The sequence below is a fragment of the Phacochoerus africanus genome, chromosome 15, assembly GCF_016906955.1.
Source record: "Phacochoerus africanus isolate WHEZ1 chromosome 15, ROS_Pafr_v1, whole genome shotgun sequence".
In the NCBI taxonomy this organism is placed as follows: Eukaryota; Metazoa; Chordata; class Mammalia; order Artiodactyla; family Suidae; genus Phacochoerus; species Phacochoerus africanus.
Genome location: NC_062558.1, coordinates 96,733,180 through 96,746,011, shown reverse-complemented (window position 1 = coordinate 96,746,011; position 12,832 = coordinate 96,733,180). Strand labels below are relative to the sequence as shown.

General features: G+C 33.0%; 1 protein-coding gene across 7 annotated transcripts in view; it reads right to left on the bottom strand.

Moving 5' to 3' along the window:
* PCDH15 (protocadherin related 15) overlaps positions 1-12,832 on the bottom strand; it is a 734,454-nt gene that overhangs the window by 291,412 nt on the left and 430,210 nt on the right. For all 7 annotated transcript variants that reach the window (XM_047760762.1, XM_047760764.1, XM_047760769.1 and 4 more), the window contains 2 exons: positions 3,647-3,781; positions 1,984-2,133 (listed from right to left, as the gene is read on the bottom strand). In XM_047760762.1, coding sequence (XP_047616718.1) covers positions 1,984-2,133; positions 3,647-3,781 — 285 coding nt within the window. The remainder of the gene's footprint in view (positions 1-1,983; positions 2,134-3,646; positions 3,782-12,832) is intronic.

Below are 12,832 nucleotides of genomic sequence, written 5' to 3'. Positions count from 1 at the left end.
GCTGTTAGGAAACTTTTCTTTGAGGAGGTGACATTTTGAGTTGGGTCCTGTAGGACAAAAATGAGTTAGCCTTGTAAAATATCAGATAAAAAATGATCTTGGTTAACTTAAGGTGGTATACAAAGGTCATGAGATATTTACTATTTTTTCGCATACATTTCATACTGATGAGGACACACCACTCTATCACGGTATCCTGGCTGCAAACTACTGTGTTATTGGTGGGTATCAAAACAGTAACTATTAAGGAAGAATTGCTAGGGTTATTTACTGAAAACTAATATGGTATGCTTCTTCTTCAGAAAAAAAAAATATAAAGAATAAGAGAAAGTAATAAAGCTATATATAGAAGGGAAAGAGATCAAGAAAAAGGAGATAATTGGAAAAAAATAGGAAAGAGCAAGGCACATTATTCAGGTAGCTGGAAGTAGCAGTTTAGTAGGACTGAAACATACATGCAGGAATAGAGGGTCAAAGATGAAGCTGGAGAGAAGAGCTACCATAACATGAAGACTGAAGTACACTGCGGAGGCATTTGGACTGCTTCCTTACTACTCTGAACTATTTATTTTATAGCGAAATATATAGATATATAAATTTATTAGTACTCATTATATAATGTGCTATTATACAATAGATTATATTCAATATAAAATATACTGTTACATAGTATATACATTATATGCTATATACTAGGCATAAAATTTTGCAATAATTTGGAGCCATCCCAATACTCTAAAAGGCATATAAAATTATGGCTTTCCTGGCTTGAGAGTAATTTCAAATTATTAAGTCTGATTCCGTAATGTAAAGGAAAATATAAACAGTGGTCTTACTGTTTATATTTTCAATGACTGGACAATTGAAACCTTTTGCTTTATTTTTTTAATTGATTACCTAAGTATGATCTATAGAGCTTCAGATCCAAGATGCCTGAAGGGCATCTTGCTCATCTATATTTCTGAATAGCTCCCTAGATAATTGTTATATACAGCCAGTTTGGAAAGTGCTGGAGTCAACTATTTTCCAGATATCTAAATATCTTCAAAGAAGAAAATTATTACTTCTTTATGATTTATATTCAGAATACAAAAAAAATATTTTGAGATAAACTGTACTTTATTTAAATGTAATAAGCATAATTTTAAAAATAAGGAAAATTGAGGACAAAGATTCTGCCAGATTTCTGTGTGTTCAAATATATCATTAATTGTCTAACCTTAATTTTTCCTACTGTAATGATTCCATTTTATGTCCAAGAAATCAATGTCTAATAGTATTATCCATCAATTTATTTATGCAGTCCATTGTATTTATCACCAAGGGAAATTTAACCCATTTCTACGAGAGTTCAAAATAATTTGAAGTTTTAAATTACATGTCTTGGAGTTCCCGTCGTGGCTCAGTGGTTAACGAATCCGACTAGGAACCACGAGGTTGCGGGTTTGGTCCCTGCCCTTGCTCAGTGGGTTAACGATCCGGCGTTGCCGTGAGCTGTGGTGTAGGTTGCAGACGCAGCTCGGATCCCGCGTTGCTGTGGCTCTGGCGTAGGCCGGTGGCTACAGCTCCGATTCAACCCCTAGCCTGGGAACCTCCATATGCCGCGGGAGCGGCCCAAGAAATAGCAACAACAACAACAATAACAACAACGACAAAAAAATAATAATAAATTACATGTCTTATACTTGAAATTTCGGTATATTAAATATATTCATTTTATTAATTAAATATGTTCAATATATTAAAATTTTAAAAGTCAAGTAGAAGAACGTCAAACAGCTATATGTGCATCTAGTTAATTCTATTTAAACGTACTTTCATTTGAAAAGTAAACGTAAATTTAAAGCTTTTTAAGCTAAATTATGCCACACAATAAGTCTGAAATTCATTTTTATTTCTTAAGCAATTTCTTAACCAATGCGTTGGGTAATGCCCATGGAAATAACTGTTTTGAACATATATTCATATTATATGCTTAGTTACCTGTATAACACTATCTCCAGGGTTCATATCTGTATAAACATAGACATCATAGGATATTTCAGGGAACGTTGGAGTGTTATCATTTGCATCCATCACCCGAATATTAACGATAACTGGCTCACTTTCTTGCACACCATCAAATGCTGTTATCTTTAGGGGTAGAAAAATACATTTAATAGAAAAGTTATGCAAACATAAGCAGTACAGAATTCACTCCTACAATTTAAGAAGTTTCTCATGTGTAATTTACAGTTTTAAAAGGATACTGAAATGCTTTTTGCTAAAAGGAAGCAATAAAACTATAATAGCACATATAATCAAAGTATTCTAATGTGCTAAGAAGCAATTGTAGAAGATTCTGCTTTATTTTTAATGTATTAAGTTCCAAGCGCATTTTAAATAAGCAAATACACAAAATGTCCTAGAGGCTTAAACTAGGCCAATAACATTGCTAAATCTTAACTACTCTTTAAACTTTAAAAAATTAATAGGAAAATATTTTCCATTTTTACATATTTTGTGTACAGTGCAATAGTTGCTTTTATAGCCAACATGCTCAAGAAAGTAGGTGCCCTAAATATGTAATACCATTTTTGAATAATTCAAAAAAACACAATTTTTAAAGGATTCATTGGCATTAGTTAATAGCATATCTTAATTGTATTATTAACTTTTAAAGAAGGTCTCACAAAAATCAGGGCTATAACACTACTATCCTTGTTCTGAATCACTTCTGAAATCCACTCTGTATCAAAGTTTTAACTGTGGACTTCAGATTTTCTGGATGCTATGAGTCTGCTGTGTAAGCTTCTCCAGAGAACTACTATCCAAGTTCCATACCTGCACTTTTCTATCAGCTCATATTTCTCTTATGTTTGAATAAAATACAGCTCATAAATTTGGATAATAAATATAGCTTCCTCTATTTAACTCTCAACCCTAATACATACACACACACACACACGTATGTGTGTTTCTATATCATGAGAAGTATTTACAATCACAGCTTTAATAATCTGTGTGTGCCTGCATGTGTGTGTGTGTGTATGTGTGTGTGTTTGGTTAACCTAACCTAGGAATTTTTGTTGTGATGGACCATCCTGTGTATCATAAGAGGTTTAGCAGCATCTTCGGTATCTACCCACCAGATGCCGAAAGCACATCTTCATCAGAGTAACAACCAAGAACATATCCAGATATTGCAAAATGGCCTGGGGAAGGGCAGGATGGGGATGGTGTTGGGTGCAGGTATCATCCCCAGTGAGAACCACTGGCCTAACACTAGGACAAAATTGAAAATAGATGAATAAACAAGTAAATAAATGTTAGAAAATAATTCTTTACTTTGTTGATTCCAATTTACAATATCTCAATTTAAGTCAGTTATGAGTCTATGGTGAAGAATGAGATTTCCATTTTCTTGTTTCCATCTCAAATTTGTTTTTATTCTGTTGGAAAAAAAATACTAACAAAACTAGACAAACAACAAACTTACAAACAGAAAAAAGAGAAATAAACATGAAGAATTTTTTATTACTTATATCTCTATGTTTTTACTTAAGAAAATTGCATTTTTCTTTTCAAATAATTGAGCTTTACAGTTTTAAACAGAAATCTCTTTCTCTTGCATACACACACACACATGCACACAAAATGTCTTTACCGAAAAGGTGTAAGTTTGCTGTTCTTCCCTGTCCACAGGTTGAAGCAAGGTGAGGTAGCGAGTGATTCCAGTCTGTGTGACAGTGAAGACTGAAGTATAATCATTCAGAAAAAGGTGAAGCTCTGGGTCTTTTGTCTTAAAAAAAAAAAGTGATTATTTAAAATGTTAAATAAATAATGAAGCTATTAGTTCATTACCCAGAAATTAGTTTTTCAAGTTTACTACAGTTAAGTATAGCTATTAAGAATTCCTAAAGATAACAGACTTGTGGTTGCCAAGGAGGAGGGGAAGAATGGGATGGCCTGGGAATTTGGGGTTAGCAGATGAAAACTATTACATTTAGAATGGATAAGGAGTTCCCATCATACCTCAGTGGTTAATGAATCTAACTGGCATCCATGAGGACGCAGGTTCGATCCCTGGGCTCACTCAGTGGCTTAGGGATCAGGCGTTGCCATGAGCTGTGGTGTAAGTCGCAGACACGGCTCGGATCCCGCGTTTTGCTGTGGCTGTGGTGTAGGCTGGCAGCTAGAGCTCCGAATCTACCCCTAACCTGGAAACCTCCATATGCTGCAGGTGAGGCCCTGGAAAAAAAAAAAAAGGGTAAGAAATGAGATCCTACTCTGTAGCACAGGGAACTATATCCAATCTCTTGGAATAGGCTGTGATGGAAGATAATATAAGAAAAGGTATGTGTGTTTATGTGTGTTTATGTGTGTGTGTGTGTATATATATATGGTGTGTATAATACATGTATATATATATACACACATACACAGACATATATATGTATGTATACATATGACGTAGCCACTTTGCTATACACCTGAAATTGGCACAACATTGTAAATCAACCATACTTTAATAATAAAAAAATAATTTCTAAAGGGATATTTAACTAGATATCTACTCACAACTGAGCAAAACTGTCCAAAGACAATTATTCATTTTGTAGAAAATAAAATACTTAAATAAGAACTCATATAACTAAGGTGAATAAAATGAAAAATAGGAGGAAGGAGAATAAAACAATCCAATTGAATACACTCATTATTTAACATCAGTATTTTCAGAACTTCACTTCAATCAAGAAATAAGAAATAAGTGTAAGAAAAGGAAACTAAATCCCAGAATTTTAGCAGTATAATTATTACTTTGTTTGTAGTAATAAACTGTGTATAGGCATATTATTATCCTGCTCTCATGTTTAATGTAAAATAGAAATCAAATTGGATATGTATAATTCATCACCTATAAATACTGTATTTTCTCTTTCTCATATTAATACCTTAAAGATTCTCTAAGAGAAAACATAATATTGATTTTAATTAAAATATTTCAGATGATTAAATTCAAAATATATGAATTGACCATACGTGTCTGATAAAAGACTTTAGAAAAAATGATATAAACATAGAGAAAGTGATTGTGAAAGTTAAAAACAGAGGTAATTAACTAGACATTGGAAATCCTTTACAATCTCATTGACCTCCATGAAAGATAAGGTATTAATCTCTTCAATTCAGAGAAAGAACAAAGACATACATGGGGGAGGCCTGGATTGGTGTTTGTGTAGTAATGGAATACCAAGGAAGGTGTGGCAAGTATAAAAGGAAGAGTGAGAAAGACTGGGCTACCTAGAAGGCTATGGAAAAATAGGAACAGGAATGATACAAGGAGGTAAGGTGTTTATAGATTATGACAACTTTTAAAATATAATGATGTAAACAATAATATCACAGATTATTTTTTTAAGTCTAATATCAAAGCCTGTAGAATTATTAAACACATTGTTGATTTAAAAAATATATATTAGAGCTCACATTTTAAAAGTCTCTAAGTAGGAGTTCCCATCATGGTTCAGTGGAAATGAATCTGATTAGCATCCATGAGGGCACAGGTTAAGGATCTGGCGTTGCCGTGAACTGTGGCGTAAGCCAGTGGCTACAGCTTTCATTCAACCCCTAGCCTGGGAACCTCCATATGCCATAGGTGTGGGCCTAAAAAGATAAAAAAACAAATAAACAAAAAACTACGTAAAACTACGTAAAAATGAGAAAGTTGAAAAACAACACTACTACTTTTTTTTCTTCTTTTGACAGACATACCTGTGGCATATAGAAGTTCCTGAGCCAGGGATTGAATTGGAACTTGTAACAATGTCAAATCTTTAACTCACTGAGTGAGGCCAGGGATAGAACCTGCATCCTCACAGAGACAACATCAGGTTCTTAACCAACTGAGCCACAATGGGAACTCCCACAGTGCTATTAAAAGGTGTCCATGGTTTGATTTATAGATACTTTAATCTATACATCTACTTAAAGCTTCAAGATGTATAATCCAATAAACTTAAAATGAATAGTTTCATTTGGACCTGATATCAGTCCTGTCTTTGCAAAATCTCCTTGGGAGATATAACTTAGCTATGTTACGATAGCTACTGTGTCCATGATTTTGATATGGTCAATGTGCTACATTTATTCTGAAACAATAAAAAAATTAATACCATAGATGATAATTCCATTGGTCCCTTTACTATAAAATAATCAAAATTTTTAAGAGTTGTAAAAAGTCAGGAGTCTTGACACAGATATTTTCCAATAGGTACCTTAGCTGTTCTCATTTCAGCTAAGCATAGCTAGGAAATTGGGTATTAATCTATTAATCAAATACATTAGTTGATAAAAGGATAGATGGCTGAGTGGAAATGAATCTGACTAGTATCAATGAGCACACAGGTTTGATCCCTGGCCTCACTCAGTGGTTTGGGGATCTGGTGTTGGCCCAAACTGTGGTATGGGTTGCAGACACAGCTCAGATCCCGCATTGCTGTGGCTGTAGTGTAGGCCAGTGGCTACAGCTCAGATTCGACCCCTAGCCTGGGAAACTCCATATGCAGGGGGCGCAGCCCTAAAAAGACAAATAAGTAAGTCCTAAAAAGACAAATAAGTAAGTAAGTAAATAAATAAATAAAGTAAATTATAATATACATATTAAAACACATTTTTGAACCATATTTTGGTGATTCTTCTTATTTTGTTATACTTTAGAGTCAATTGTCGTAAAATTCAACTATTACTATTATTGTAGTTTTATCATGACTTTATTATTGTTGGTATGATATGGATATTCAAATCACTTTGACAATCTTTAATGTCAACAGCCTCACTGGAATTAACACAACTTTTCCATAATGTTCTTTATTTTCTTGAAAATAAAATATTGGAGTACAGTTGATTTACACTGTTGTATTCATTTTGGGTATACAGCAAAGTGAATCAGTTACAGATATGCATTCTTTTTCCCCACATAGTTTATTACAGAATATTGAGTAGATTTCCCTGTGCTATATAGTAGATTCTTGGTAGTTTATTATTTTTTAAAAAGTCACAAATGCTAGTATGCAATCTCAACTAATTAAAAAAAAACTAAGTAAGTGTGTTTGCCCTTTTTTATTGTTTAAATATACCATGCTCTTAGACTGGAAGATTCAGTGTTGTCAAATGATTATGCTACCCAAAGCAATCTACAGACTCAACATAATCCCTATGAAATTATCAATGGAATTTTTTACGGAACTATAACAAAATTTTTTAAAATTTATATGGCCACAGGAGTTCCTGTCGTGGCACAGTGGAAATGAATCCAAGTAGGAACCATGAGGTTGCAGGTTTAATCCCTGGCCTCGTTCAGTGGGTTAAGGATCTGGCATTGCCATGAGCTGTGGTGTAGTTCTCAGATGAGGCTCGGATCTGGCATTGCTGTAGCTCTAGCATAGGCTGGCAGCCACAGCTCTGATAAGACCCCTAGCCTGGGAAACTCCATATGCCACAGGTGCAGCCCTAAAAAGACAAAAAGACAAAAAAAAAAATCTGTATGGAAACAGAAAAGACCCCAAATAGCCAAAGCAATCCTGAGAAAGAAAAACGGAGCTGGAGGAATCAGGTATCCTGAATTTAGACTATACTACAAAGCTACAATCATAAAAACAGTACAGTACTGGCACAAAAACAGAAATATAGATTGATGGAACAGGATAAAAAGCCCAGAAAGAAACTCACATACCTATGGTCAACTAATCTACTACAAAGGAGGCAAGACTACACAACAGAAAAAAGATGGCCTCTTTAGTAAGTGGTGCTGATAAAAACTGACAGCTACATATAAAAGAATGAAATTAGAACATTCTCTAACACCATACACAAAAACAAACTCAAAATGGATTAAGGACCTAGATATATCGGATACTATAAAACTCTTAGAGCAAAACATAGAACTCTCTCTGACATAAATCACAGCAATATCTTCCTAGATCTACTTTCTAGAGTAATAAAAATAAAAACAATAATAAATGGAACCTAATTAAATTTAAAAGTTTTTCCACAGCAAAGGAAACCATAAACAAAACAAAAAGACAACCCACAGAATGGGAGAAAATCTTTGCAAATTAGCAACTGACAAGGAATTAATCTCCAAAATTTAAAAATCACTCATATAGCTCAATATCAAAAAAAGAAACAATCCAAAAAAAATGGGCAGAAGATCTAAACAGACATTTCTACAAAGAAGACATATAGATGGCCAAAAAACACAGGAAAAAATGTTCAACATCCCTAGTTATTAGAGAAATGCAAATCAAAATTACCTTACACAAGCCAGATGGTCATCATCAAAAAGTCCACAACAGGAATTCTGACTGTGGCTCAGTGGTAACAAACCTGACTAGTATCCTTGAGGATGTGGGTTATATCCCTGGCTTTGCTCAGTGGTCCAGCATTGCTATGAGCTGTTGTGTAGCTTGCAGATATGGCTCAGATCTTGAAATTCTGTGACTGTAGCTGTGGCCAGCTCCAATTTGATCCCTAGCCTGGGAACTTCCATATGCCACATATGTGGTCCTAAAAAGCAAAATAAATAAATAAATAAATAAATAAATAAATAAATAAATAAATAAAATGCTTTGCAGCAACATGGGCGGATTTAGAGATTATCATACTAGTCAGCTATTAAAAAGACAACCATCATATAATATAACATACGAGGAATCTAAAAAAAAGAAAGGATACAAATGTACTTATTTTCAGGACAGAAACAGACCAACAGACTTTGAAAACAAACGAATTTATAGTTGCCAAAGGGGACAGGTAGCAGGGAGGGAAGGACTAGGGGTTTGGGGTTGGCATATGCACGCTGTGGCATATGGAATAACTGGCCAATGGGTACCTGTTGTATAGCATGGGGAACTCTACCCAATATTCTGCAAATAATATATGTGAAAAGAATCTTAAAAAAAAAAAGATGTGTGTATATGTATAACTGGATCTGTTTTATAGCAGAAATTATCAAAATATTGTAAATAAACTATACTTCAATAAAATTTTAAAAATTAAAAAAACATATTTCAAACCACATTTTGGGGATTCTTCTTATTTTTTTATAAAGTCAACTGTCATAAAATGCAATTATTACATCTTTTGTAGTTTTATCATGACTTTATTATTGTCAGTATGATATGGACATTCAAATCACTCTGACATTCTTTCATGCCAGCATTTTCACTAGAATTAGCACAACCTTTCCATAATGTTCTTTTTTTTAATTTTATTGGGGTATATATAGTTGACCTTCAATGTTGTATTAGTTTCATGTATACAGCAAAGTGAATCAGTCATACATATACATTCTTTTTTCCCATATAGGTTACTAAAGAATATTTAATAGATTTCCCTGTACTATACAATAGGTTGTTTTTAGTTTATATTAGCATTTTTAAATAATCATAAATGTTAGCATACAGTTTAAATGAAAAAAAAAAAACTAAGTATTAGTGCTTGCCCTTTTTTGGTATTTATCCCTGATTTTACTTATCAAGGTAAAAATCACTAGGTTTTTAAATTCATATATTTTCTTCTGAGTGTGCCAAAAATGGTCAAATGAAAAGAGTATCTTTTACTCATATTTTACACTACAACTAATTCAAGCTGAGCAAGACTCGCTACTTGATTTGCTTACCCAATATTTATTATTTTCCCTTTGTTTAATTATTTTAACCACTCTCTACTTTATAACCAATTCCCTCTCAATTTCTCTTCTTTCTTTCAACTGTGGTATCTGTTAGTAAATTTGTTAAGATATATTCATTCATATACTCACTAAGTTTTAAGCATTTTTTAATACCAGGAACTGCTATCATGCATTACTTCAATGAGTGTTGGGTTGTAAACCAGTGTATGCATATGTGATTGCAGTAGAATATGTTTATGTCACAAACTACACTGATAACCAATTAATGAAAGCAACAAGATTTTCATTGTTAAGTGCTTCCCATTTTAAGATGATTATCAGGACTTCATAAACAGACTGTCATATTTGATAACTAGAAGCATTAAACACCTTTTGATAACTTAATTGTCTTCACTTCAAGTCCTTTTATAATAACTAGCTGGAGACTAAAATAATATTTTCCAGAACTTCAGATTGATTTATATATATATATAAAATAATAATACATAATGGTTGTATTGCACAAGGCATATTACAGCTAATTCTAATTTAACCTGCACATTTAATTTCTAAGATATAAATTTTTAAGTTTATTAACATTTAAAATATCAACCTTTTAAAATCTATGTAATATAGCACACATCACATAGGTACTGTCGATGAGTGTCTGGGTTTATTTATTTATTTTTTATTTTTTTTTTTGCTTTTTAGGGCCACACCCATGGCATATGGAGGTTCACAAGTTAGGGGTCCAATTGGAGTTGTAGCTGCCCATCTACGCCACAGCCACAGCAACTTGGGACCTGAGCCATGTCTGTGACCTACACCACAGTTCATGGCAACGCCAGATCCTTAACCCACTAGCGGGGCCAGGGATTGAACCCATATCTTCATGGATCTTAGGTTCGTTAACTGCTGAGCCACGAAGGGAACTCCTGTCTGGGTATTTAAGTCCAAGAATTTAAAAAGGCAGATTTGGAAATGTTTACCAGTTATCACTCGTTTGTAAGGATAGTACTAGTTTCAAGTGTGGTATACTGTAAGTGGAAATAGATGATAATGTTCTGGCTTATTGTTCTGACAGAGACAGTATATTTTATGCAGTGTTTGTGTCTATAAGTTTATTTAAAATAAATATTGTTTTTCTACATCAAAATGTACACAGAAGGCTGATTAATATAATAATCTTTTTATCCTGAAATAAGGTAATTTAATTTAATTTAATTTTACTGTAAAGTATACATTCAGAATATACCAGAATATATTATTTTGTTTATTTTTGTGTCATTTTCTGGGAGGTTAAAATAAACTCTGATATTTACTCAGAGTATGGATAAAATGAATAAAGTGAACACAAATAGAAACACAAAGGAAACCTAACAGATGAATCTTAAATTTAAAAATCCCATCACATAGAAGAAATATGTTCAAGTATGACAGTTTATTGGATTTAAAACCAACTTTGGGTTTCCAAGGAGACTCAAAAGATGATATCACACTTACACAAACAAGATTATGTTCATTCTCATATACATGCACACACAACACAGTAATTTATATGTGTACACATATATGTATGCATACTTATGTGCATACATATGCTACAAAGCATAACAAGAAAATGATAAAAATTTAATCTCATCTGACAGTTTGAACTAGTTGACAGTACTGCTCTGAAGTACCTTGTTCAAAAAGTTTCAACCCCAAGGTTAGAATCTTGCTGAAAGAATGTGGTTATGAATTATTAATGTTTTCTGGACTAAAAAAAATAAATAATTTTTAAGTCCACATTCAGTTTGGATTCTCTATAATTTCAAAATATTAAAATCAACAAGATGTAAATAAATTTAAATTATTACTATTAAAATACATACATAATTTAAATTTATTTACATCATATTAATAGTTTGGGGTCTTTATAAGTGAAGTAACTGCTTTTTTTTGTTTTTTGGTTTTTTTTTTTAGTAGAAAGGAAAGAGAACAAGGAAATGAACCACAGCAATCAACAAAAGAACACAAAACTAACAACTAGTACCTACAGGAACTCCACCAGGTAGAACCTATGTACAAATTAAATATTAAATTAAAAAGTGTAACTATAAATGACCTCAACTATATATGGCATATAAGTGTCCACTAGTAAAACTAACGAACCAACGGACAAACAAAAATATTTAGTACATTTAAACTAATAATTTTTTCCAAGGTGTATTTTTTCTTAGTATTCTGATACAACATAGCATATATATGATAGTATAACAATATTTATAAAGTGTATAGGTACATTATTATACCTTTAAGAATGTATTATATTACATTTCAAGGATATATTTATTTTGAAATAATAACACAATACAGGGATTTGAATTGACATGGAATTGCAAGCCAAAAGCATAACCTCAAAATAATAATTCTTCCCTGTTTTTTTTTTTTTTAAACCAGAATTCAATAACTAAGCTTTAGTGATTCTTCCACTGAAAACCTGGTTGTAACAGACATGTCTCTTGTGCATTACCTGCTCTACCTATATTCTGAACTATTTTGTAACTACAAGGTAATAATGGTTGAGAAAACTTATAAATGTGATTCACGTATATATTACATGTATACGTTGATATCTACAGAAAAGGTACATTAGTACAAGTATTTTAATTTAGTTTTTCTCAGTTTCCCTGGACATTAAGATTCTTTCTCACTCTGGAGTTCTCGTCATAGCTCAACAGTTAATGAACCTAACTGGCATCCATGAGGATGTGGGTTCCATCCCTGGCCTCACTCAGTGGGTTAAGGATCCAGCGTTACCATGTGCTGTGGTGTAGGTTGCAGACATGGCTCAGATCCTGTGTTGCTATGGCTCTGGCGCAGATCAGCAGCTACAGCTCCAACTGGACCCCTAGCCTGGGAAACTCCATATGCCACTGGTACAGCCTTAAAGAAACCAAAAAAAAAAAAAAAAAAAGACAAGATTCCTTCTCACTCAAATATACGCTGCTAATAACATCACAAATCACATATCTCTGCTCCTATATCCTAAAACTTTGTCTTACTTTCTACTGAATTGATGGAAGAAAACAACTTAATTTTTAGAGAAACAGATCTAAGTCTGTCCTCTTCTTGGCATCTGCCTTGTGGAAGAGGTCTGCTCAGGAAAACCAACTCCTGAAGTGACAACTTCTCTTT